This window comes from Vombatus ursinus, unplaced genomic scaffold (genome assembly GCF_900497805.2).
Source record: "Vombatus ursinus unplaced genomic scaffold, bare-nosed wombat genome assembly UNPS02004691.1, whole genome shotgun sequence".
NCBI lineage: Eukaryota > Metazoa > Chordata > Mammalia > Diprotodontia > Vombatidae > Vombatus > Vombatus ursinus.
The window spans coordinates 1,836,384-1,863,715 of NW_020944469.1; the positions used below are offsets into that span (position 1 = coordinate 1,836,384).

Consider the following 27,332-nt stretch of genomic DNA (forward strand, 5'->3'; position numbering starts at 1 on the left):
CAAGTTAACTGAGACATAAAACATTCAAAATTTGTGGCTTCCAGCTTTCAAATTCACAAAGTAACCCTTGCAGAAGCGGACAATTTTAAAACAGTTGCAATAAAAGGCTTGAGAAGGACCAGTCAGTCATATGAAGTGCAAAGTATGTTCTCTGCAAAATCCTCAAAGTAGTTTAATAATGACAAATTGTAACATTAGATTGATCAAGATGCATAACTATTTTTAAGAGCAGATCTTTTAAAAATGCTTTATAAATGCTATTGTAAAAACGTGAGTTATTACATGTAAAACATTTGATAATTTTAATTAAGTCAGAGGGGCATACACAAATGTTGAATTTTCTGTTTAGGCTAAGAATAGTACAAAATCATTTGCTCAACTTTGAGTCAAAAAAGTAAAATATTTGTCATTAACGCACTCCTCCTAAAAGACCGTGCCCTTTCTCTTACCCCCCCCCCCCATAAAAAGGTGCTGCAGACATTTTGTCAGAAGCACTGAGTATTAATTACCATCTTCTTCATTGCAAAGTGAAGTTTATGCTGGGCCAAAATTGATTAGAAACGCTGGAAACTTTACTTTGAAAGAAAAAATCACAGTACAGAGGGTTATAAGACACATTTTACAATATTTCAGAAGAATGCAAGTAGTCTGACATGTACAGTACATTTCTCTCTATGTCTTGTTGTAAGTAAAGTTCCAAAATTATTGGTACCCTCGCATAGTACTTTAAATGATATTAAGTATTTAATTTCAATATTAAAACAAAATTGTAAAGTAATCATTTCACAAAACCACAAATCAAGGCAGGCAATATTTTCAGTAAAAGGTTTAGAAGTGTTCTATGTAACAATACTATGCTCAAAAGAAACACTTATCATTGAAAATTCACGAATCCTAAACTGTATCAAATCTTCCTTAAGAAATCAAAAACTGCTACCACTTTCTCAAATGTACTTAGCAGGACTTAACATCAATCTATTTTTCTACCTTGTTGGATGTTCTGGGCCCAGCAGTTACATATTAAGGCAGTACTTCTGCTTTTCTCTTACAATATAAAAGCCGGTTACAAAAGACCCAGGAGTATTTTAATGCCAATTACATATCCGTGGCAAGATTTCGGCCCATATAATCCCTAGCTTTTAAGTGACATTTGAGAAACAAATCTACACAGGAATCTTACACAACCATCTTCAGCTATGATTTGAGATAGACTTTGCCAAAGAACCAGAAATGTACAGACTCTGCAAAATATTTTTATTCAAGTTATTTGATTAGAAAGTACTGAATGGCAACAGCACACAAAACAGCGATAATCGCGAATGCCACGACCAGGATGAAAGCGAACTGATCATCGGTTAAACACCTCTTTTTGTTTTTATTTTCTGCTGTCGCCTCACCCTGGGGTGGGTCTATAGCTTTCTTCTGAGATGAAAATACTGTACTGGGACTGTAGGCTCCTAATAGTTCTTGTAATCCACCATTATGTTGATATTGTCGACCAGCACATACCCGGAATCGATATTCACAGTTGGTCTGAAAATTTGTGAAACAGAATGAGGTATCTGGCCCCTTGTATACCTAAAGAAAAAGGAGTTTGAAGATAAGAACAATCCAGTTTCCTAGGGAATAACCAAAATCTCTAATGTCCAGGGTATTTATTGTTGAAGCAGTCTGGTTTACTGAAACAATTATATCTATTAAATACCTTAATTTCCGTTTGTTTGGGGAACAGGCTTTCATAGAGATGCATATTGTAAGCTATGGACCAGACAGATAAAAGAAGAAACTATTTCCACAGAGGCCTGGGTGTCTCTGTAGGGGCTAAGATCTCTTGGGGAAAGGGATAGGGGAGATAAAATTAGGGAAGATGCACTTCCTGACAGATTACCTTATATCCATACCAACAAGATAGCATCATACCAATCTGAAGAACAAGGTTTTGCCAGAAGTGAGTTACCTGATCGGCTCCTCTCCCACTGAGGAGCTGGAGAGTGTAAACAATGCTGTCTCCTTTCATAGGGGGTAGAGGCTCCCATGTAACCTCACAAAGATTTTCTCCCAGTTGACATATTTTGGGTGCTGGAAAAAAAGGGAGACTCCTTCTAAATTCAGAGGTTCCGTTTTTCTTACAGAACTTGACATTTATCAGACCCTCTCAAAAATGGACTGCCATAAATACCTTCATTGATTTTATGATTCTAATTGTAAAAACCTTTTGATATCCTACATCCAAGGATCTTCATAGTTTAAATAAAACGCCAAGAATTTAAGCATTCCAAGTCAGTTAAAGTTGGTTTTGAATCACCCAGTAAGGCCTTGATGTTTCCTACTTCATACTTGGACGGCTCCATGCTCTCTTCCGTGGGGCAGATCGTTATCTAGCCATGCACTCTCATAACTCCACTCTTATTTCCAAAGGTCTTTGGGTAAATTCTCTAGAAAAGATCTACTCAGTGTGCTGGAGGTCTTCCTCTGGTCCCACTATTTTGTGGATCCCAGTGGAACACTCAGCTTGTCCCTTTGATAAGCCTCACCCTCAGTACATGAACTGGCCCACCTCCTTTTCTAGTCATCTGTGTGCTTGAGGGGGTGAGCAGTCCGCTGCGGCAAATCCTGTTTTATGACTTTGGGATAATCCTTGCCTTAGTTGGCTTGTATTCTTCTCTAGCGGAGGCAGTATTCCCACCAATGAGAGCATGGATCCCCTCCATTCTATTTACCTACCTTCCAAAGCACTTTCACATACAGTTGTAAGGATCAAAGGAGATCACATATACCATTATTATCTCCATAAAGGAGAGGAAAGGGAGCAAGTCTTTAAGTCAGGGACCTCTGGGTTCAAGTCCTGCCTCAGACACATAGTGGTGGTGTGACCCTGGGCAAGTCACTTAACCCCCTAGTGCCCTAGGTAACTCGATAAGGCAATACAAAGAAGGTGCTAACCTGCATTGGTGGAGGGTGTTTCCTCACTTGGAAGTTCTCTGTAACACCAATGAAATTGTAGGTCTAGTCTGTATACATTTTCTTACTATTAGTATCTGAATACCTCTTCTGCACTAGAATTACTGCTCAAATGTCTAGCATGGTTAGACCAAGGAGCTGATGCAACCAGACTGCAGGGCTTGATTGCTGCTATGGGGCACTTGGCTTTGCACAGCAGGAAAACTCTGTATGGTCACACTTTACTAACCCTGGTCAGGAGGACCAGGAAGACTGTATAGAAAGCAACTGAACTAAGTTCACAACTGGGACTTCAAAGCTCATCTCCTATTGGCATTTTTATCTAGTAAGGAATAACATTTTTTTTTAAAAAGCTCTTCAAATCCTTGAATGATTCATGATCTTATCAATGTGGGTACTCCCTTCAGCAATGAGGAACAGACCATAACCATCCTCAGTTACAACTCTTGTCATCAGCAAATCTTTTATCTGTCTGTTTTATGTAATACAAAGGTATCTTTCAAGGAGTCTCACAGAATTAAGGCCCTGGCACTGATTGACAGTGATATTGCCCTCTGAATCCATAATCATACGGGCGCCTTAACACTTACTTGGGTCTGTGATGTCATTGGTGTGGGTATTCTCACCAGTGACAAAGACCGGAACCTCTATAATTTACGGATGGTCTTCAAGAGTCAGACAACAGATAGACTGTTGTTCCACCTATAGTTGAAACCTTTTCCTCTTGGTAAGTGAGCTCTCCTGGAGCTTGTTGCTGACAAAGCTTTGGAAAACCTCGAGTCACTCTTCATGTCACTGTGAGTCACTGGAAGAGGCCTTCTGTCCTACTAGATAAAAGCCTATTTTAAGGAGCCTCATAGAATTAAGCTACTTGATCTTGCTGGTGGCAACACTGCCTTGATATTGTCAGATACTTAAATCTTTACTGCCAGTTTTTTATATACTAGGTATAGAAGTTCAAATTAAGATAACATTTAATGACATAGTTAAAATACTTACCTTTGAGTGGGGCTGGTGGAGATTTGGTTGTAGTGAAGGTATAAATATCAGAAAATGGTCCTTCACCAGCTTCATTATATGCCTGTATTTTAAAGTTGTAAGTAGTACATTCACTCAGTCTTTGAACTTTGTATGTATGACAAGGGCCATTGAGAAGTGTAACAAATCTGAAAGAAAAATGCAGCAGCATTAATGAAACATTTTAAACACTCACCCAGTTCTGCTCATAGAAACTTATGTATATCAATTATTGGTTAGCTTTTATTTAAAGGTTTACATAGTAGAATTCTTTCTTTAAATACACAACTTTTTGTTAAAACTTTCTTAAAAAAACTCTTCCAAAACACCAATGACATTTTCACATAAACTTGGTCACAATATTTAGCAACCTGACATAATTATTTACTTGTTGGCTTTTTAGGTGTCTTGTTTAAATTTTATTCAAACACAAGGCAATGTTTATTCACTAGGAATACAAATCAATTGAGTTTCATTTTAATAAGATCCCTTGCAAGGTCACAGAATACATTAAGAGGCCTGTAATTTGGCTCCAGCTATAAATGTCAAGGTGTCGAACTTGGCAGTGGAAAGGGATGTTCAACATTTGACTGAACCATGATGACATGCCAGTCTTCTCACCACTAAAGAAAAAGTGCACAGATTCAGAGAGAAGTACCAGAGTTGGGGAGGGGGGAGAAAACAGGACAAAGGATTTGTATATCTCTGTGTGTGTGAACTCAGAACCTTTCACCTGCTTGTTCTCACCTGATGACTTCACCTCCAGCTGAGCTGCTAAAGCTATGTCCCTCCCTATCCTTTGTTCCTTCCTTTCGTTTTCCTGGAAGATGAGCTGGTCCTTCTTATCAAAGCTACCGCTTCCACCTGTGCTCTTGAATCTCGTCCCCCTTCTGTTTCTTCCATGACCATATTCCATCAAATACACCCTTTCTCTCTGAATCTTCAGTTACTTCCCCTCTGCCTACAAACATGTCAGAGAAAGCCCTATCTAAAGGAAAACTTTCCTAGAACTTGACTCCTCAACCTATTATTCTTTTCCTGTCCTCTCATGGACAATTTTAAAAAAAGAGGAGTTGGCATGCCTCCACCCGAAATCCTTGGCTTCCATAACCACTACTTTACAGACTCTTTCCTCCAAGGTTGCTTAGCGACTTCTCTCTTTCCAAGTTCTGGTTTTCCTTGTCCTTTCTATAGTGTTGGGCACTGTTCACTCCTCCCTTCCCCTTCCTGACATTTTTTTTTCCCTGGGCCTCTCGTGGTTCTCATATCCCTTGGAGTTCTCCTTCTCTGGCTCCATCTTTCACAGATTTCTTTTACTTTACTCTTCCACTTGGCAACTTGGAGAAGATAAGACTTTGTGGCAGGGGACAGGTGGGGATGAGAGTTGCTTTCCAGTATTGGAAGGGATGTGAAATAGAAGCAGAATGCAACTTCTTCCTCTTGGCCCCGGAGGTCAGAGCTAACAGCTAGGAGCAGCAGGTGGAAGTTGAAAAGAGGCAGATTTGGGGAAAAAAAACTTCCCAACAATTAGGGCCGAAGTGGAGCAGGCTATCTGTAAGTCTGTAAGCAGACTTGTCAGGTATGATGAAGGGACAAGATGCTGTTTGAGGTCACAACTCTGAAATCCTGTTGTCTCCTGCTGTCTATAAACCATGGGAATAAATGAACCCAATGGACTCACCTGTATGTAGATGACTCCCAAATACTACCAACCCCAACCTCTTCTCAGAGCGTCAGTTCTGCATTTTTCAAACACCTGCTGGCTCTTTCCACTTGGATGTCCGTGACACAACAAAATTATATCTAGAACCGAATTCAGCATCTTGCTTTCCTCTCACTAACTTGGTTACTTCTACTGATGGTCCACCATTTTCTTAGTCACCCGGACTTCAAAACCTTGTCCTGGGGGCAACTAGGTGGCAGTGGATAGAGCACCAGCCCTGGAGTCAGGAAGACCCGAATTCAAATCCAGCCTCAGACACTTGACACTTACTAGCTGTGTGACCCTGGGCAAGTCATTTAACCCCATTGCCTAACAAAAAGCAATAACAACAGAAACTTTGTCCTTTTCGACTTTTCTTCTCTCATTTTTCCTATGTCCAATCAATTGTCAAGTCCTATAGATTCTACTTCAGTAATCTCTTATGTCTCCTCTCCTACCCCACCCCAACTACCCTCATCTAGGCCCTCAGAACTTCCCTTTTCTTTTAACTTGTTTTCCACCATCCAGTCTCTCTCATTCCCAATCCATTCTTCACACTGTTGCCAAAGTGTGGCCCTGATCATGTCACGTCTGCCTTAAAGTCTTCAGTGGTCTCCACTGCCTGGTGTAACAAGTATCAACTTGTTATCCTAGCCCCCAGGGCCCCCCCCCCCCCCATTATCTTCTTGGCCTCAACTCCCTCTTCAAGTAGATTATATTCCAGCCCACTTGGATGATTCGCCTTTTACCTTGGTTCAGGTTTGCAATGCATGCCTAGAACAGGCATCCTCCCACCCTGCCCCACTCCCAACTGTTTAAATCTCTTCTCCTGTGATTCAACTTAAGGGCTTATTTTTCCAGAAATCTTTCCTGACCTCTGTGTGGGCCTCTTCTTTGCACTTTTATCACGCTTAGGTGTTTGTGGCCACATTCCATCTCTCTCACCCCACCCACCCTGGAAGACTGGCAGGTTCCTGAAAGGCAGTTATAGAACTCTCTCCTCTCTCATCTCTGCCCTCTCAGATTTGAACACAAAGTGAGAGCTTAAAAACTGTTGTTTCGGTTTTTTTTTTTTTTTTGGATTTAACTTTGAATCGGTGAGCTTTTGCTGTTCTGTCATTGTTTCTATAACATGATTCATTCAAGGTTCAGCTCAAATGTCACCACCTCCAAGAGGCCTTTCTGATTCTCTGTTGCTTGTTGTGGGGGAGGGGCCGGAGGGTGGATGTTGAAGGTAGAGGTGTTGCCAGTCTTCTTCTACCTTACTGCACTCCATCTACTCTTCAGTCTATTCCCATGCCACCTTCCTGTGCCTTGTGTTTTCACTCTCTCTCCTCCTCATCTGCTTCGGAATTTCCGTGGCCTTGTTCAAGCTGGAGCTTCCCTCTCTCCTGAGAGAAGTCTCTCCATGTTCTCCTTAGTACCTTCCTTATGTGACTGACCCCAATTGATCCTGTTTCTGTCTTGTTTGTCCACAGTTATTTTCATGTTTTCTCCCCCTTTCCACTCCCTGAAAGCAGGGACTTTTTTATCCTTGCTTTTCCTTTGTATCCCCAGCACTTAGCATACTGAAGGTGCTTAACTGTCTGGCCATTCAGCCCCCAGGGGAATGTCAGGGTAGGGAAGGCTTTGTCTTTGTCTTTCTATCCCCAGCATCTGGCTGGTGGTGTATGTGTGTGTGTGTAAAATAAATGCTGGTAAAAATGAAATATTTCTTGGCAGCCTTCCATATGCCACTATGGGGAATATGTAAAGAAACATCCTCTAGGAGCTTACAGCCTAGTGAGGCAGCAGGAATGGACACACACTTGAGTGCCAAAATAAGTAACACAATCTAACAGGAGCTCCAAAGTCTCTGGAGGCTAGAGTGATCAGAGGGGAAGGCTTCCGAGGAGAGGTGGGATGTGAATTGGGTCTTAAATGAAGGGCAGGATTTGTATGTGTGAGGTGAGGCACTGATAGACCACAACGTTAGGTAAGCTCTAGAAGAATGGCACATTTGAGGGACAGACAGTATGGCCAGAGGTAGGGAATAAAGAGTTGCAATGCTAAGCTGAAGAATCTGGACGCCATGCTATGGGAATGAAGAAACATTAAAGGCAGTGGGATGATATGATGAAAGAGATTCATGTGATTATGAGGCACGGAATGAATTGTAGAGGGAAGAATCCAGGCACGAAGCGATAAGGATGGTAGGCGGGGAATGGGAATATAACAATGGATGAAAGAGATACGATTGTGAAGAATGAAAAGGACTTGGTGACTAACTGGCACAAGGGGGCGAGGGGAGCACTTCCATGTTTTCAAGTCTAGGTGACTGGAAGGACGATATGGCAGGTACCTGAGCCGGGAGCTCTCCCTCTCCCTGTGGGTGCTGACGGCTGCATGTGCTGCAGCTGGATGTCACCACTCGGTGTTTGTCTCACCGAGAGTCCAGCACAGCTTTGTTGATCCCTCCCCCCACCCCCCCAGCCTCTGTGTACTGTGCCTTGATTCAGTTCTCCTCACAATGACCTTAAGGTCCAACATCTTTACAAAAATAGAGTGTCCAGTCAAGCATTGCCTACTATTTGTCTGTAAACAGACATTAAGGTCTCCTTACAGACTTAAGATGAAGTCCCCCTGAGCACAGGTATCTCAGGAAATTAGCACCGAGGACTGATTTACTAACTTCGTTATACTTCCCATTATCCCCTGTGGGGCCCCACCCCACAGCATCCCTAACAGAAAAAGGGAAGTCAAGATGGGAACCCTAAAGGGGGAGAGGACGAGGAATTTGATTCTCTTCTCACCTTCTGTGATGGGTTCTACAAAGAGAATACATCCACAGGATAAATGAGCTCCTGAGTTTATAAAACCACCCGGACATACAGAAAACAGAGTTTTCACCCATATAAAATAATAAAGAGCTCACCTGCCAGTCTTATCTTCCATTTGCAAGTTGAACTGTATGGAGTTGGAGAGTGAAATTCTGTTTGGCCCGTCCCCCCATTTCAATTTTAGACTCTGATAGCTGAAGCACACGCATTCAAGCACAGGAGGCTCTGGAGGTAGTGGCTTTGTTTTGGCTTTAATGGATTGGCTAAAAGGACTCTGTCCCAAACTATTGATAGCTTGTATTCTAATTCTAGATAGGGAAGGAGAGAAGAAATGTTAATTCACCAGTACCAAAGGTTTATAATACACTTATCTTTCCTTCTGAAATCTGGAAGGTAAATTTTTAGGAAGCAAAATATTAAGTTTCTCATCATTGGGGAGCATTATTCTTTATCAGAAAAGGAAAGAGGGCTTCAGTGGTTTCCAGTTCCTCTCAAGAATAATCATGTTTCCTGCTATCACAGACAACAGAGTTATATGTCATAGTGGAGAGAAGAGAAAATCCAGCTCCGTTTTGCCTTTAATTCTTCCAATGATGAATGAGTGGCAAATAAACCCCACCAACCTTTGAAAGTAAGAATGGGGATTTTTCCCCATGCTTCTAAAAATTAACACCTATGTACTGGTTTTTATGATAATCAAATCTTTATCATGATACATGTGTATAATCTGGTCATGACTAACAGGGTTTTTTGTGGTACTGTCACTTATACATTATAATTAAAACCATGGTAATATCATTTAGGTGGTAATTTGCTACATTAACTGCCTCCTGAAATTGTGCTTTTTCAGGAGCAATGAATGACATAGGTAGGGTGTACTCGCGTGACACTCACTCTATCAAGGGCTTTCAGACAGCAAGACAAACAGTGTAGGTAAGGAGACCAATTCTCCCTTTTCTTCAAAGCTCCATACATTTCCGAGTCCATGGCAAGTGGACTAAATATTGGCAAAATGAAAAATTCTTGTATTTCTGTGTTTGTTCTGAATTTGAGTTCATATAAACAAATTTAAGTTGAATTTAATGATAGAGAGTGAGAAATGACTCTCCAGAACTGAGACAGAAAATTATCTTGAGAGGATAGTAAAATGGGGCCAAGGCCTTCGCCTTGTATACGCTGAGTAGGGAGGGAGGCAACACAGTCCATTGGAAAGGGCATTGGACCAGGTCAGAGGACCTGCACTCAAATCCTGCCCCTGCCTATGTGATGCTGGGCAGTCTCTTTGCCTTTCTGGGCATTGTACATAAAACAAGGAGGGGCCTAAGGTGCCTTCCAGTTCTAAATCTCTGACCCTGTGATCAATGGGAAGTCCTGAACTTGGGCAAAAGCAGACAATTACTACGTATCAAAAGGGGAGAGTTAGAGCCAGACAGCAATATCTTTGAAAAAGACCTGGTGTCAGCCCCCAAAGCTACTTTGGATTTGTGAATATAACTTGTGTTCAGAAGCAGGGGAGACACAAGGGATATTGGGAAGGCAGAATAAATAAGATTTAGCAACTGACTGGGTGAGAGAGAGGGAAGAGTCAAAGGGGGTTGAATCTGAGTTGTGGGTCTAGTTCAGGGGTGGGGAACTTGCAGCCTGGAGTGCGGCCCTTTGGCTGAATCCAAACTTCACAGGACACATTCCCTTGTAATGGAAGGCCCTCAGTTCTGGGTGCCACATTTTAGGAAGGTCATAACCAAACAGGTTACATTCAGAAGACAACTTGCGTGGTCACAGCATCGTACTAGACGAGCTAGAAAGGACCTTAGAGGTCATCTCGTTGAGGCCCAAAGACATCAAGTGACTGTTCTAAGGTCTTATAGGTATCAGCTGGATGAGAGGACTTGAAATCATGGCATACACGGGTCAGCTGAAGGACAGCTAGGGCTAAGGTATCTGTGTATAGCAAAGCTAACTGATCCACAGAGAAACTCAATCCACACTGGCCTCTAAGCAATTGAACACATAGGGATTTATGTACAACTGAAAATACGCTGAAGACGCACTACGTAGTGTGGACCCTGGAAGCCCATGTTGACATCGATGTCGTTAGCACCTGTTTGCCGAGCATTTGCACACATTAGCTTATTTGATCTGCACAGCGCTCCTCTGTGGGAGGTGATACACATGAGCAAACTCAAACTCAGAGAGATGAAATAAGCAGGCCCGAGTCCCAGAGGGAGCAAGTGGCCGAGGTGAGATTCAGCCCCAGGCCTCTTCGGACTCCAAGTCAAGGACCCTTCATCATTCAGTTACCATGAGTCTGAAGTCCACTAGCTCTGTCCCCTCCACCCCCTGCCGTGAACATCCATTTCCCTCGATAGATGCTAAATGGGGAGAAGAAAACGAAGAACACAGAATCCCAGGCAGATGGTGTTCCACAATGGAGGGGACTGATAAGGTGTTCGTGACAGCAGGTGCCTAATGTACTTAACATCACTGAAATACAAACAGACAACAAAACCAGGCAGTCGAAAGGCCCCGCGTAACATGAGAAACTTACCTATACACAGTGTCCGGCTGCAGATTTTCGAGGGTATAGCTTGTGACTCGATCCACAGTTACAATCTGTCTTTCTCCATATTCTATGTTATATCCAGTGATCTCTGACCCATGGCAGTTGGGTTCATCCCACTGAAGAGCAAGGCAAGTTGATGCCAAAGGAAGAGGGATCTTTCCTTCGAGCAGTCGTGGCAGTGACATTGCTCCTGGCACCGATGCTGGTGTTGTTACTATGCCTGTTCCCCCAAACATGCCAATTCCAGCCATATTCACGGCCTGAAAAGGAGGTGTTTTTAAAGTCCACTAGTAGCTTACTGGTTTTTGTTCCGAAATCTAACATCATTAAAAAAAATTTTCTCGCCATGAACCCAAACCCTTAATCCCCAGTGCTAAATAGAGAGCTGACACGCTGTTTACAGACTGTAGAGCTAGCTCAGTGAAGCACATACACATTGGTAATTAAGGCTGAAAAACTTCCTTTTCAGTCTTATTCTGGTACTTCTGATCTATTCTACAGCCATCATCATATTCCCAAGCTAAGCAGAATGAGCTAAGAGCTCTTCTTGCCTATAAAACCCTCCCCATTATGAAATGCTGGGTGGCTGTTTCTAAGTCTGACAGATAGAAGAATGGCCAGGAAATGGTTTTTCCTTACACATGTTGATTCATTAGGGTCCCAGGGCCATATTAGAACTCCTGAGATACGTGGACATGTGGAAGCAGGAATGAAGGAGTAATGAGTTGGCATTGGGACCTTTGATCTTCCAACTGAGTAGAAAAATCTTTGTTATGTTTATACTCTAAATGCATTCATCTCTTACAAATATAGGAAATGCCCAAACTGAGATGGCTACCTAATCTCACAGGGCTTTCTTTGCTTATGAGATTTGAACAGTGTGGCTTTGTGACTTCTAGGCTAAACCCTGATCTTCTCTGTTTCCCGGTGGTTCCAGTTCCGGGGCTCACCCCTTTATCAGGATTCCTATCTTGGTGGTTTCTCTGGCCCCCACTCCTTTTCGGTGGCTGCTGTGATCCCCTAAGAGGGGCAGGGGACTGAAGGGCTCACCCTTCCCTTCCCAACCATAGTTAACTGACCCTTATAGGAACCTGAGGGATCTGTAGAACACTCTTAACATGTCTTAACTCTTAAAGACTACTCCCACAAATGGTATGTCCTCTTCTCAGACCCATCAATATTTCCTAAGTATCTGTTCTGTACAAAGCACTGTGCTGAGTGCTGGGGAATAAAACAAGTATAGAAGACACGGTCCCTCAAAGAACTTGCAATATGTCTAACTATAAATAACAAAATGAAGCAGTAAAAACTCCCGAATGAGTGCTTTATAGGAGCCCAGAAAAGGAAGCTAGCGCTTCTGGCTGGGGGTGGGGAAGGTTCCTAGAGGACTTGAGATCTGAACTGGGCTTTGAGGGATAGACTGGTAGGATCTGGGTAACTGAGAGACATCTTTGGGCCATAGTCTGGCTACAGCAGAGAGTCCGTGTGAGAGACAGAGCTGGGATGGTAGGCTGGGGCCCGGCTCAGGAAGAGCTTAGACTAATAAGCTAATGAGGGGTTTGTTGAGCAAGGGGGCGATCTTCATTCATCTCACTATTTCCTGTGCGTTCACTTGGGAAAGACACTATGGGGAACATAAAGTATAGTGCAAGGTCAATTCAGGAAGATGCCACTGTGGCCCCTGAGTGGGGAGAGACGCCAGATTATTAGGGATTCTTCCTCATGTCCCTCTTCTCTGCTTCCACATGCCTCAGAAGCCCTTCTGGGCTGAGGAGTAATTCTGGCAGGAGGATCAGTGTGGCAGAGGGCAAAGGAAGGCTCTACATAAGTTAGCACTCATTGATGGTCACGGTATCAAGTGAATTCTAACTTTGGAGGGAAACGTCACTTGGTTGTAGATACCTGTACTCTGCAAAAATAAGTAGTTGCAGGGGTAAGACCTTTTACTTCATAGTTCAAGCAAGGGCCAGTGTATATTACGTGCATTGATCCTTCTAGTTTGCCCCACTCCAGTCTGTAATCACAAATCTCGGCACCATTGCACAGAGGAACCTGCAAGATGTACCAAACACAAAATTTGAGTGCCTCGGCAGGTGGCTCTAGGAGATGCAACAGCGCTCCCTTCCCTCTAGAAACTTACTAGAAGACTCATTACCAACATAAATGCAAATCAACCCAAGTGGCCAGAAACAGGTGGGCCTGTAAAGCACCAGCCTAGCTCTCTACAGAGGCTTATGCATTCAGCTGTAATTTAGGAGATGAGAAAATGAGGCCAGGAGGTTGGCGGTTTTAGATTTTATGAAAGCCTTTAGAATTAAGTCTTGAAGGAAAGGAGAAACAGACATGGTATGGAAGAGAGGAGAGAGCATTGTAGACCAGGAAAAATGCACTGGCAGGTGGTGGAGGCAGAAAGCTGCAGAGCATTCTGAGGAAGCGAGGAGAGCATGGGGCAGGCTCCCGTTAGCCAAGCTGAGGATAGGGAGGTCAAGGAAATGACTGAGCAGGCAGGTTTTAGTTGATTCAAGAGGCATTGCAGAAGCATTCTAGAATCTGGCTAGGTTTCTGGGCTAAGTTGTAAAATGAGGGGGCAGTGTGTTGTACTAATCTGTGATCATTTTAGATGAGCTGCTCTAAGATTCTCAAAGTGATGACTAAACTGGGGGAAGCAGTACAGTAGTAGGAACAGTCCTGGAATTAGACTCAGAAAAACCTGGTCTGAGTCTTAACTGGGCCACTGACTACCTGTGTGACCCTGGGCAAGTCATTTTGCTTTTCCCTGCCTCCGTTTCCTCATCTCTATATGGAGGGAGGAGGGGGGGGGTAAGATTTTTGCTGTTGTTGAGTCTTTTTCAGTTGTGTCCAAATCTTCACCATTGAGGTTTTTTTGGCAAAGATACCTGAGCGGTTTGCCATTTCCTTCTCCAGCTTCATTTTATAGATGAGGAAACTGAGGCAAATAGGGTTAAGTGCCTTGCCCAGGGTCACACAGCTAGGAAGTGTCTGAGGCCAGATTTGAATTCAGGAAGAGGAGTCTTTCTGTCTCCAGGCCTGGCACTCTGTGCAGGATGGCGCCACCTAGCTGCCCTCTGGTAATATACTAAAATGATCATACTTCCCACTGTTAGGCATAGGAAGCCAATGACGAAAAGAGAAGTCTCGTAAACACATGGTGCTTCGTGTAGTAGCAAAGAAGTGGAAATAGAGTCCCATTGATTGTGAAATAGATAAATGAATTGTGGTCTGTGATTACAATGAAGTGTAATGCAGTAAAAAAAAAAAACCCTAAATATGAAGAATTCATAGAAACACGGGAAGACAAATGAAGTGATATAGCATGAAGTAAGTAGAACTAGGAAATCAGCATACACAATGATTCTAATAGTGTAAATGCAAAGACCAAATGCTGTGTAATTTGAATGGACCCAAAGAAGTGATGAGAAAATGCTGCTTCTACCCTTTTGGAGACTATGGGTGTATATATACTGATATATCTCCCGATGACTCTCAGACTTAGTTGATGTGTTGGTTAATTCAACCTGAACTTTTTTTAAAAACTATTTTTAATTAAAGAAGTTAAAAAAACCCCTAACTTTAGTTTTTTAGCTTCTTTTTTATTGTTTGTTTACAAGGGATGCTTGGCTAGGGAGGGCTATGTTCAGAAATCAAGGTAATAGAAAAACAAAAAGCTACCGATCCAAAGAATAATAATAGAATGATGGTTTAGATGGCTCCTCAGGTCCCATGAAGCTCATACTTTTTGTTGCATATAGGATCAATTAGAGGATGAATAACATGCCAGAGAGCTAAAATGGATGTCGGAGTGGAGGAATCTCTTCTAGCCTTGGTTTTGCCGCCAACTAGGAGTGTGACCATGAGCAAGTTTCTTGTTCTGTAGAATGAAGGGCTTGGAGTAGGCATCCTCTGAGGGCCTTTTCAGCTCTAAACTTCTCCAGGACACAGAGAGGCTATTCTAGTGATAATAAGGAGTGTTGGTTAGAGCAAGTTAAAAGAGTGGTGGAAATGAAGAAACAGGTGAAGTTGGAGAAATAATATACAGGAAGAACTGAGAACATATGTTAATAGGCTAGATACGGGGAGCCAAGAGAGGAAGGAGGAAAAAATGATTTCAAGATACATGATTACTCCGCAGGCCAACTTGAACTATCAGAAATGAGTTTGAGGCCACTATCCCAATTGATTCCCTGACCCCAATTGGAGATCAGTCATTTGGCACAAATTATTCTCTTAGAGTAATGGGCTAATCAACTCCTGGGAGACGGAAAGCTTTCAATTTAAAAAGGAAGCCAACTCTAGGAAGTACAGGTTAATGAGATAATTTGTAAACCTTTGTAAGCTTTAAAAGAATATATGTCAGTTCATGTCCTATAAATATGGTTGAAAATTGATTTACACAGTCATTTTATCATTAGACCTGAGAAATTATCTAATTTCCTCATTTTATAGATATGAAAACTGAAATCTACAAGGATTAAATGATTTATTCAAAGTCACACAGCCAATTAGCTGTAAAAGTGGGCCTCAGACCCAGGTGGCGACTTCCAGTCCAGGGTTTTATTCACCACATTACCACCTGTCTGTAATTAGCCTGGCCCCAGGATTACACCAAATCCCCACCTTGACAGGCAGGGGCCAAGAAGCTTGCTTCACGTGGCTGACTACACCTCGTTCCTTCCCCCCCCACCCCCCATCCCCAAACATCTTTTTTTTCCCAGACTGATAATCAAATCAGTGAAAGGTGTGATGATCTACTACCCTATGCCCTAGAGGCAGCTAGGTGACACTGCAGTGGATAGAGCACTGGGCCTGGAGTTAGAAAGACCTTTGTTTAAATTTGGCCTCAGACACTTTATGGGACCCTGGACTTAACCTCTATTTACTTCTGTGTCCTTAACCATTAAATGAGGATAATGATAGCATCTACCTTCAAGGGTTGTTGGGAGAATCAAATGAGATATTTGTAAAAATTGCTTAGTATGCTGTCTAGCACATAGTAGGCACTTACTAAACACTTGTTTCCTTCCTGTGGCTTACAGGATCATGGAGATTCTAAGTTGTAGACACTGCCTAGGCTGAAGCTGCTCCCTTACACGAATCCTTCATTCCAGGCCCCAACCTTCCAGCGTCTCTCTGCCATTCATCTTTACCCTTACCTTATGCCATCGGGAATCTCTAGTTTATTGTTAACAAACAGTCCTTCATATTAGACCCATACATCCTCCTGCCAGAAATGACTTTGTATGTATTTTGTGTCTGTATGAGTACATGCTGTTTCTCCCTGATAGAACACAGGCTTCTTGAGCAGAGGGAATGTTTCATTTTGTCTTTGTATCTCCTAGCATGGTGCCTGGCAACTAATAAATGCTTGTTAAATTGGATTGTTAAGCTTGGAAGCAAAAGGGATTTAATTTTTTTCCTGCTATTCAGTAAAGCCTCCATTAATGTCCTACTTAAAGGTAACCCTGGGGTCTCTTTAAAGGGCTACATAAATGTCAGTTATTCTTATTCTCAGAGGCTCTACCAAGTTCAACCAAGCTAGAAAGGCCTCAAATAGGGGCCTGGCGATAGACTGCAGGAAGGCCACCTGAGAACCAGCCTAGCTAAGTTTAGAAAGGTTCATAACTGAGTTGGCTGCTGTAGAGTGTATTTCGCACCCATAACATCTTTTCAGAATCATCTACTAAATTACTAAGAGGGTGCTCACTAACTAAATTTAAGATCTGTTAAGTATTCCATAGAGAAACAACTAGTAATAATTATTTCAGCAAGATTCAACCTTACTGCCAGTTATATCCCAAGAAACCGAGGCTGTGAGTCACAGAATCTCAACAGTAGAAAGGGACACTGGAGCCCATCTGATCCAATCTTTACCTGAACAAGAATCTCTTCTATAAAATCCTCAAAAGGAGGTTCTCAAGATTTTGTTGCAGTCCTTAAGTGAGATCTTTGCTCCCCTACCTCTCAGGGCAGCCCATACCATTTTGGTATAGGTCAAATCATTAGGGAGCTTTTCTTTTACCTTATGCCTCAATTTACCTTTTTTGCCATTTTCTACCTCTTGCTCCTAGTTTAGCCCCGTGGGGCCAAGGAGAATCAGTCTAATTGCTCTTCCAGGTGACATCCCTTCAAATACCTGAAGACAGCTATTATGTCTCCTCTTAAGGTTTTTTTTTCCCGCTAGGCTGAACATCCCAAGTTCCTTCAAACAATCCTCACGTGGCATGGCCAAGGCCTTTTCCTACTGTGGATTTCCTCCCGTAGAGTCCTTCCTAAAATGTGGCTTGTGGAAGTGGGCCTATCACCTCCTCATCCCTGGAATTAGTCTGATGATGTTGTCACGCCACTAAAGTTGCTAGATCTTGTTGTCTGACTAAGCCTCTCCTTTGCTGCCTTCCCACCTGGTACTTGGAAGGCTGATTTGTTTTAACTTAGTGATAAGACTCTATTATACTTATCTTTATAAAATATCATCTCAACAGATGGGACTTACTGTTCTAACCTGCCGAGATCTTTTTGTCTCCCATCAGCCAATGTCTTAACTAGTCTGCTGAGCTGTGTAATCAGCAACTTTTATAAGCATGCCATCCAAGTTATTAATATCAAAACGTTAGACCCCAGAGGTCCACCAAGCACAGATCCCAGAACACTAAACAAGGAGGCATTAGCTCCCCCTTGCCTCCTGGGTAAATTTGTGGTCATATTTCTTTGGTCTGCAAAACAGGCACCAGACTATTTCCTTCCTCTTCCTGAGACAGATGAAGACCAAACGTCCCCATATATTTGGAATGCCTGTGAGTATTGAATTACAGAATGTTATACTTATTCGTCTCCAAAAGAAGCCCTCTGTAAACCCAATGGATTCTTATTGAGGAAAATCACCTTTGAATAGAACCTTTGAACAATTCCAAAATGAATTCCTAGAGTATTTTCTTTCTCTGGTTTAAGGGCTGGCTTGCCTGAGCTAAAGTACTTCTAAATTGATCTTTCTTTTGGTCTAGATCAGTGATTTAATCATAGGGTAACTCCCTGGGTATCAGTTTCCTCCACATTCAACTCAGAAACTCATCAGTGATTTCTTTTTCGAGAGTTGCCTGGGGGCATGGAGAGGTTAAAGAGACTTGGCCCTGGTCAGGTTGGTGGCAGAGAAAGAACTTGAACCCAGCTCCTCCACACTCCAAGACTGGCCTTCTATCCTGCATACTCCCTCTAACTCTTGGTACAGGTTTAACCTTTAACGGCTACAGACTGACAAAAACATTTGAAAGGCTAACAAGGTTTTGAAAATTTTGATATATTTCTTATTAAAATTCAACACAACCACCATCTTGGGCTGTATGTTTCTCAGTCAATTTTCAAACACTTGTTAGCAGCTGCTTAGTGATGGAAAGGGTTGCATTTGTAATCCTCGCCTTAAGGTCACCTGAGGAACAAGGTTTTGATGCGTATGTGAGAGTTCTGACATGACCCCACAAGAAAAAATCTAATGTGGATCCATCAGGTGGTTGAGGTAGCCAGGTAAGAGGACATCCTCTACTAATCCCAGGTTTATTAAAGTGCTGGTCAGAAAATATCACACACATAATGCATGATGACAGCATGTCCTGTCTGGTTAAAAATGAAAATGAAAAATTTATTATTCAGAATTCACAAAACTGAGTGTAAAAGACATTTAAACTTTCAAATTTTTTAAATGTAGCATACTTCTGAAGTTCTTAAAGCTTAAAACTGCACTAAGACTTTGGGGACACCCTATATAAATTGATATTTACTAATATTAATGACTTTTTTGGTCAACGAAATAACTTTGTTGACATATTCATTCAACAAACATTCATTCAGTGCCTAATACATACAAAGCACTGTGTGCTGGCTGCTGTGGGGCATACAGTAATGGCTAAGTCATTCTCTACCCTCAAGGCACTTTGTCCAGTAGAGGAGGAAAAACAATGAGGAAGGAGGGGGCTGGATGAGAGGATCCTTGAGGCTCCTTCTGGCTCTAAATTCTACCATCTTATAAATTAAGTGACAGGAGACTAGCATAATTTTTTTTAATTAAAAGGGTTGTTAGTCCCAAACATCTATGAAGGTCTAGTCTTTATTTATCATAATGAATGAATGAAAAGGCATTTATGAAGGCTTAGGCCATGTAAAGCCCTGTGCTAAGCACTGGGGATGTAAATGACTTTCAAATAAGTTAGGAGGACAAAACCTTCCAATCCAAACGTCCCATAATGGGTCTGGGACCTGGTATTCTGTTCACTGATGTAGAGCATGACCCACTCATGGCTTCCCAATCCTTTGTAGCTCTTGTCCATGTCTTACACAAGGGATCTACCTGAAGTGTCTTTCTCTAGATCTCCTGACATGGCATGGACATGAGGGGGCACATGAATTTTCTTCTTGTTTTCCCTCATTCTCACTATGTGACTGGCTCAGCTTTTTCCAAGCCTAAGCTTTTGAAGATTACCAATCATCATACAATAATACTTGCCATTTACTATTAAATTAAGGTACCCTGTCTTTGCCGTGAGCCCTCTGCTAAAGTCTAGAGAGAAAGAATCACATCTAATTTAGTTTAACCTCCCCCCAAACCCCAAATCTAAACAACTGCTCCCTAATCTGATTACTTCCACAATCTTCCCCTGGCTGTTGCTAGCCAGCCACATTCTTCCCACAAAATTAAATGGCTTTGAAGGCAACTCCAAAAGAGGAATTTAAAGAATGTTTTGAGTAATGTTGGAGTAAGTATCCAGGATGCATTCTGGTATGTTTGTTAGAGACAACAAAACAAATACTGCCAAAACAAATAGGAAAAAAAAAGCAAACCCCCCCCCCCCCAACAGAAAGACAAAAACATACACAAGTCTCATTACTTTATAACACACCTCATATTCATCTCATGTCAAAATCTGAATTACATGTAATTTTGGTGCTATACTAATTCAGCAAAGTGATCTGATTTTATCATCTTAGCTGTATTACGTGAAAATTTCACTTATTTACTGCTACGACAGAGTTTGTTCTCCAAATTTATTACCCACCTCAAATATGAACTGGAAGGCAGGACAAGTGCCAGTGATTCCATGATTGCCTTGTCCTCGGGGGTGTTCTAGGAAGAAGAGTCTGGACCCTCAATTCCAAACCTTGCTGTGATAATGGCTTAGAGAAAACCCCAGGCCTCAAGGAGAACTTCTAACAGAACCACTCAGCTTTTACATGAGCAACACAAAGAGAAAAAAGCTTGATAACATACCTCCCAGCTGACAGCCACACTGGTAGCAGTCTTACAGGTTAACATAGGTGTGCCGCACTGATCGGGAGGTCCTGGGGCTGTGGAGATCTGAGACTTGGCCGAATAAGGTCCAAACTACAGATAGGAGCAACAGCATAAAAGAAATACTGAAAGCGCGTGCAGATTGGAAGAGAAATACAGATAGATTTGAATTCAGCAGAGCAGTTACCCTACCCCGGTCTTGTTGGCCGCTTTAATCCAGAAGCTGTAGGTCCTCCCAGGAAGCAGATTGCTCACTGTGCACCTCAGACCAGGGCCTTGGTAGACTCTTCTGCACTCAGTTTGGTCGGACTCAGCCATGTCTACCACATAGTCAATTATTTCAGCTCCCCCATTCACAACAGGAGGAGCTAGGAAATGACAGAGTAAGCATTTAAAAAACACTTTTAACACTTTATTGTACAAAATAGTCTTTAGGGCTCTCTGAGAAATCATTATGAAGGATTCTAAACGTGATTACAGCTTGTTAAAATGTTGGCTAAAGTAGTGGGAAATTTCAAATTCTATTCGGTTTAGCTTCACTGAGAGGCAGCTTGGTGTATCCATGGGAAGACCCGGTTCCAATGGGCCTCAGGTGCCTGCCTGGTGTGGGGAAGTGGCCAAACCTTTCACTGTCCCAGGCAATTCTCAAAGGCTATGAATTGTAAGAAAAGGGATCTACATGTTGCCAGAGGCAGTTTTATAATGGGGAGAGGGAGCTTCCTACAACTGGTGAAATCAATAAAAAAAGCTGCATATCTTCTTATACCATTCCCAGGCATTTCCCCCAAAAGAAGAATCACTGAAGAAAGGAGGGCTTATAAAAACAAACAAACAAACAACAAATGAACTATAGGACAGGCCTCTCATTTAAGAAAACGAAGAAACTCTGGCCTAACTTGACATCACTAGTTAGTGGCACAGTTGGACCTAGGAGCTCCATCTCCTAAATCCAGGCCGGCCTCCTACCACACTCCACTGCCTGACCCGCAGTTCTTACCAACAGAACAATTTGCTAAGGTCACATTCATTGCTGCTAAAGGGCGGGGGACGATCTGTTTACTCAGTGCTTAAATATAGAGCTGATATCATAATTGAAAATACAATAACACAGGTATGCTTTTATTTTGAACAAACCCAATACACAAATAGCAGCATTTACAAACTGGAAGAAGCAGGGAGCCGTGATTCACATCACAAATGGAATCGCAACAGGCTTCCTCTAAGTTTTATCCTAGTGAACTGAAGTGCTTACTTGTAGATTAAATTCTCAGATGGAAAGGGCTAGGGCAGAAAAATTCCCAAGTGAATACTCTGCATGGTGGGACTCAGTTCAAAGAATATGATTCCATTTATATAAAACTCTTTTAGGAAAAAGGTATAACTCTCAAAAGAAAGAAATCCAAGGAAGTCATTAAAAGATTCCTGCTTCCTTTACCAGACAAAAATGTGAATAACAGAAGTAACCATTGTATAAAAAACTGTTCTTTTCCTAAATGCCACATTATAAAGGGGTAACTACACTGTGGTTTGTATTTTTATTTTAAACTAACTGTACTTAGATTAACCTAACTATACCCAAAGTTGAACCCAAATGCAGTAAAGAATTCATGTTTTTCTTTACAACTCTAAGATAATTTTCTTCTCTCCCTCTTTTCCCCCCCACCACTTTCCCATTTAAAATTAAAATGTTGGGTTACAAAATGGTATCTTACCCCAATGCAGGCTGATTTCTCTGGGCTTAGCCCTGTTGGCCAAGTACGGAGACCGGCAAGGCCCAGGAGGAACAGCAGATGTGTGAATTGACAGGATATCTGAGGCCTGACAGAAGGAAACAACACATTATATCTACACCGAAATGCAAGTTCAATTTCTTTTAGGATTAATTTGTACAATTGTATAGTTTGCTTTAGTACCAAACTAAGTTTTAAACTATTTTCATTTTTCTCCTCACCTGGCTTTGTCCTGCAATTCCAAAGCAATATACTCTCAACTTATATGAAGTACCAGGTCTGAGATGGTCACATACGTGTTCTCTCAAAGTGCCGTCATATATTACATTCCATGTACTTCCTACAGGAGAGACATAAAATATCCCATCCATTTACAAACAGCTTAGTAAAATTTTGTAAGAGTCTATGATTTATGGGTGTTATTAAGAAATAACCACTTAGAAAATGAATATTAACACATACGTTCCAATTATACATAATAAAATAACTCCAGAGCAGAACTGACCTTACAATCAAAATAAGACCATTAAGAATCCTTACCATTTGAAGCTTCAGAAATTTCTAAAACATACTTAGAAATTTCTGCTCCCCCATTATCTTTAGGTGGATCTGAAATGACATTTTCCATATAAAAGTTATTCTTACATAAACAGAAAAATCTTTATCGTTATACTACATTAGTTAATGCCATAATTTTTTGTCACATGCCAATGTGGAACTCTGTTTAGTGCTGTAACTATTTAGAAATGACTGGTGATTATCAAATATAGTATTAGGTGACCTTGGCCAACTAACTTCACTTTTCTTGGCCCCAGTTTCCTCACCTGTAAAATGAAGGAGGGGGTAGACTAGATGATCTTGTGGGCACTAGAATTCGTTCAGGTCATCTAGGGGCGCGGAGAGTTGAAGTGACTTGCCCATAGGTCCAAAGGCAGAACTTAAACCCAGATTTCCACGACTCCGAGGTCAGCCCTCTAGCCATTACACCCCAACTGCCTCCCATCCAGAACATTTATAATAAAATATATTTAAGTAACATCATTAGGCTCTCTAGAAAAGATTATATGAGAATACGAATGCAACACTGAAAATGCTGAGCTGCTTTGGCCCCAGATAAAGAAAGAAAACAATCTGTATAATGTCAACAGTTGCTTGTCAGCCTGAGAATCACTGATCACTAACTCTCCCCTCTTAATCGTGCCTTTTCCATGAGAGAAATTATTCCCTGGTCCACCATAAAACCCAACAATTTCATGATCTGAATTAGACAACAAAGTGCCACTTTTGTTGTCTTGATATAAGAGAGAATGACAATGTAATTAACTACTAAAATAAACTGTGTAGGAACAACTTTATGTCAGAATGGTTAAGAAAATAAAGTCTAAGACAAACAATCAGACCAAACATTTCTCAATACGTTAATGTTACCACTTAGGGAAATTAGGGTAGATTTTTAAATACAGAAATATTACCCCATGCGACTTTCACGTTGTATGCACGGATCTTCCCTTTTGTGTATGGTTTACTTGGGGGGCCCGGCTTATCAGGGTATGTGGTATATTCTACTTCTTCACTTGGGCTACTTTTTCCTTCACTGTTGTGGGCAAAGAGCTGTTTGAGTAGAGAGAATACATTGGTTGATCACTGGAAACATTCATTATATGCCTCAAATACCTAAATAGATTCTGAAAAATGTACAAAGCAGGTTACTTTGGAAACTAGATGTAATTAGAAAAGTGTATCACTACAGAAAATAATGAAAACAACATACTTAAAAATAGGAAGCACAAAGTGTTATTAATCGTGTGAAAATGCTCAACCTCACTAATAAAGAGATGCAAATTAAAACAACTTTGAGGTACTACCTCACATCCATCAAATTGACAAGAATAATTAAAAACAATAAAACTCAATGCTGGAGGGGTTACAGAGAAACAGGTGCATTTAGCCACTGTTGGCGAAACTGCAGATTAGTAAAATTTTTTTGGAAAAGCAAAATCTGGTTGTACAGAGTAAAGGTTACAAAGATAATACTGCCCTTAGGCCCAATAACTTCACTGTTATATTACCAAGAATCAAAAAGAACTCTGCTTTCATAGGTTTTTATAGCAGCATTATCTGTGATGGTAAAAATGGGAAGCAGAATGGTTAAATAACTTGTGTTACATTAATGTAAGGGAATATGATCATACAAATACCATTACCTTATAGTATGATGAATAGAAACATGGACAAAGCTTTACGAAATAATGCAAAGCAAAAAAAAAAAATGGAGACCCTGAAGAGGAGAGAACACACAATGAAAATATACAAGGAAAGGTGAGTGGGAGCAAATGGGCAAACTGATTTCTAATGGAGATGTTAGAGAAAGTGACTGAAAAGTTAGGACATTTTCTGCATTGAAATTCATTTGCTTAAATGCAGATTGTCAGAAAAACATTTAATTGGTTGCTGACGTTTAATGTTATTTGTAAACATTTAAAAATATACTTTGATTAAAAATGAATGACCCCAATACACAAAAATATACACTTGCAAGCACATACCCTAAATTTATATGAAGTGCTCCTCCGAAGATTTTTTAAAGTGCATGAGGGCTCTTCTCCATTGTATTTAGCCTTGAAACCATGACCCTGGAAAGGAGAGAAGTGTGGACTTAGTAATGGCTAACTGCTTTCCACTGATGATTACAAATGGAATGAAAGGGAGCTCCCTCGTGGTTTATGAGGCAGGTGAAGAGGCTGAGATCTAAGAGCCAAAGTAATCTAGGTTGGGTCCAGAGCAGAGGAAACTATGTGCATCTCACATGTGTCAATGTGGCCATCATACTCCAAATAGATAGCAAAAGTCCTATGTCATACGGAAGGGCAACTTACAGAGCCTTCTTCCTCCATCTCCAGTGTGTAAGTAAACTGCAGTTCGTCAGTAACTGCCCCAGTAGGAGGACCCCATTCTAGTGACAGAGTAGTAATTCCTGCTTGATTTAGCTGAGGGGGAGGGGGTGCTGGAGGGACACTTCCTGTTGTGCTGAAGGCAACAGTTTCACTAAATTCACTGGAAAATATAGATTGATGAATAAAATTAGTAGTTGTTTTTTTTCCCTAAACCTTGAAAAAAAATGGCAAGTAATATAATTTACCTTATTCCCAAATTATTTTTAGCAGCTAATCTAAAGGAATATTTCGTGGAAGGAGACAGCTTGGTTAGCTTGTACTGTTTAAGATGACCAAAATAGCATTCTTTGAAAGTTCCAGGCTTCCCCTAAAAACACATGAACATGATATATTAGTTGCTGTGTTTAAAGCATCCTATCGAAGACAAAGTTTCCCAACTTAAACTATTTTGTGGGGCTATTTACTTGAGGGAGGATAAGAGTGGGTGTCGGAAGATGCTGGAGAAAGAAAAGTGGGGCTTGAAGAAAAAGAAATGGAAGAAGAGGGAAAAGTGGAAGAGAAAGAGGTGAGCAGAGGAGGGAGAGCTGGTTAAAGTTTATGAGTTCTACCAAATAAAGACTTTTGGCAGTAACAGTTTCAAGGGTCAGTGAAAATTTGCCATATATTCGTAGTCGGGCAATAGTCATCTAAGTCACGATGCAAAATACTATTTTCTTATGCTAGTTTTTTGAGTCAAAATAACGAAGAAACTAAAGGAAAACAGGAAACAATAGAGAATGTAAGCTGAAAAGTCTGTCTTACCTCTCTATTTGTTGATATACCTAACAATAAAAAGTCACGGCAGCAAACAACTGATTTCCTGTGCTAGTGGGGATGTTGGGGTGGCTGAGGGCAATGAAATCTAGAGATGCTCCCCGTACTTAACTGAAGTCAAACAACCCAGCACATCTGAGTACTCAGACTTCTACAAGTGCTCAGGTGTTTGCACTGTGATAACATTTAAATGGTGGATCAGTGATTTGCAATGTCATATAAAACAGAATCCAAAGAGATTCTTTACTAAAGATCTCAAATGGATTATCAGACATCTGGTCATGAGAATTCTTGCCAAATATACCAATGACTTCAGAATAGCGCTTGGTCCAAAGGATCACATACTCTCCCAGTAAGGACAGCCAGTTTAAATGGTGCAAACTCACTTCTCTGCTCTTGTCTGGGAGAGCTGAAGGTATGTACCATCACCCCTTTGGTCCACATGCTGAATGCGGAAATATTTGTTTTGACAAAACCTTAATTCCACTCAGCTACAACTTTGTTTTCTCTCTAACATTCCATTTAATCTTCCAAAATTTCAGTGACATTTTATCATTTATAAAATACATGCAGGAAATGCTTACCTCATCCCATTCTAAAAGAAAACTGATTATTTTGGAGCCATTGTCATTAGATCCCTAAAATAATACATAAAAATAAAATTAGGGCTACAGCTTTTTTCATTCAATATACTAATATACAGTGGAACTAATACTATATGTAAGAAATCAAAGATTCACACATCCAGTGATAGGGACTGGCCTTGGAATGCACATTAGCCCCTTCACTGCAATTTATAGTCTCAGAGTTTTGAGAGGTTGAGTGACTTGCCCAGCCAGTATGTGTCTGAGGCAGGACTTGAACCCAGGTCTTCCTGGCTCTGAGGCCAGCACTCTATTCACTGGACCACGATATATACAATATATGTTAATCTGTTTATATGGCTGTGTACTTTAAAAGAAAAAGGCAAAAATCTATAAAGGTAAAATACCTTTTGTACTCTTGTTTACTGTCATTCTAACTGAGGGGTTTTTTGTCCATTACCCCAAAAGCAACGTGAAAATTACTAGTTAGGTTGAAGAGAAATCAGAAAGCTAACAGCTTCCTCTGATCCCCCTACTTAGTAGTAACCTTCACTTTCAGTTGTCATTGAGCATTTTGGTTTTTTAAGATTCCTATTTAATGTGTTCACATGTAATATTATTGCTAATAGTGCCTACTGGACTGTAAAACCCATGAGGGCAAGGCTCTATCTTATCTAAGTTTTGAAATTCCTCCAGCACCTAGCACAAGGCTCTTATTATTATTATACTTAATAAATGGAATAGGCAGAGATATCCATTTGAAAACGATTCAGTTGACAGCATCAAGGAAAGATTGTCATCCCTTTCTGGGATGGTGTGATTTTACAGTTTTCCTTCAGTAGATCTGAAAGGGAATAAGTGGTTGTTTTTTACCAGCCTGCAGTCTTCCCAAAGTTATGTCACCAGCTCACTCACATCCATTTTAAAAAGCACTCTGGCGGTTGTGAGAAGGTGAAT

The 27,332-nt window shown here is 41.1% G+C and overlaps 1 protein-coding gene across 1 annotated transcript in view; it reads right to left on the reverse strand.

The window, feature by feature from the left end:
• Nucleotides 1-892: 892 nt before the first annotated feature.
• Nucleotides 893-27,332, reverse strand: part of LOC114026495 (fibronectin type-III domain-containing protein 3A-like) — an 80,870-nt gene continuing 54,430 nt past the window's right edge. Inside the window, exons 11-26 of the mRNA XM_027840220.1 lie at nt 26,376-26,429; nt 25,224-25,345; nt 24,961-25,138; nt 24,631-24,717; nt 23,557-23,695; nt 22,625-22,693; nt 22,306-22,424; nt 22,067-22,172; nt 20,547-20,722; nt 20,334-20,447; nt 12,965-13,114; nt 11,048-11,322; nt 8,595-8,807; nt 3,961-4,127; nt 1,958-2,079; nt 893-1,578 (exon numbers count right to left, since the gene is read on the reverse strand). Coding sequence (XP_027696021.1) covers nt 1,264-1,578; nt 1,958-2,079; nt 3,961-4,127; nt 8,595-8,807; nt 11,048-11,322; nt 12,965-13,114; nt 20,334-20,447; nt 20,547-20,722; nt 22,067-22,172; nt 22,306-22,424; nt 22,625-22,693; nt 23,557-23,695; nt 24,631-24,717; nt 24,961-25,138; nt 25,224-25,345; nt 26,376-26,429 — 2,406 coding nt within the window. The 3' untranslated portion in view covers nt 893-1,263. The remainder of the gene's footprint in view (nt 1,579-1,957; nt 2,080-3,960; nt 4,128-8,594; nt 8,808-11,047; nt 11,323-12,964; nt 13,115-20,333; nt 20,448-20,546; nt 20,723-22,066; nt 22,173-22,305; nt 22,425-22,624; nt 22,694-23,556; nt 23,696-24,630; nt 24,718-24,960; nt 25,139-25,223; nt 25,346-26,375; nt 26,430-27,332) is intronic.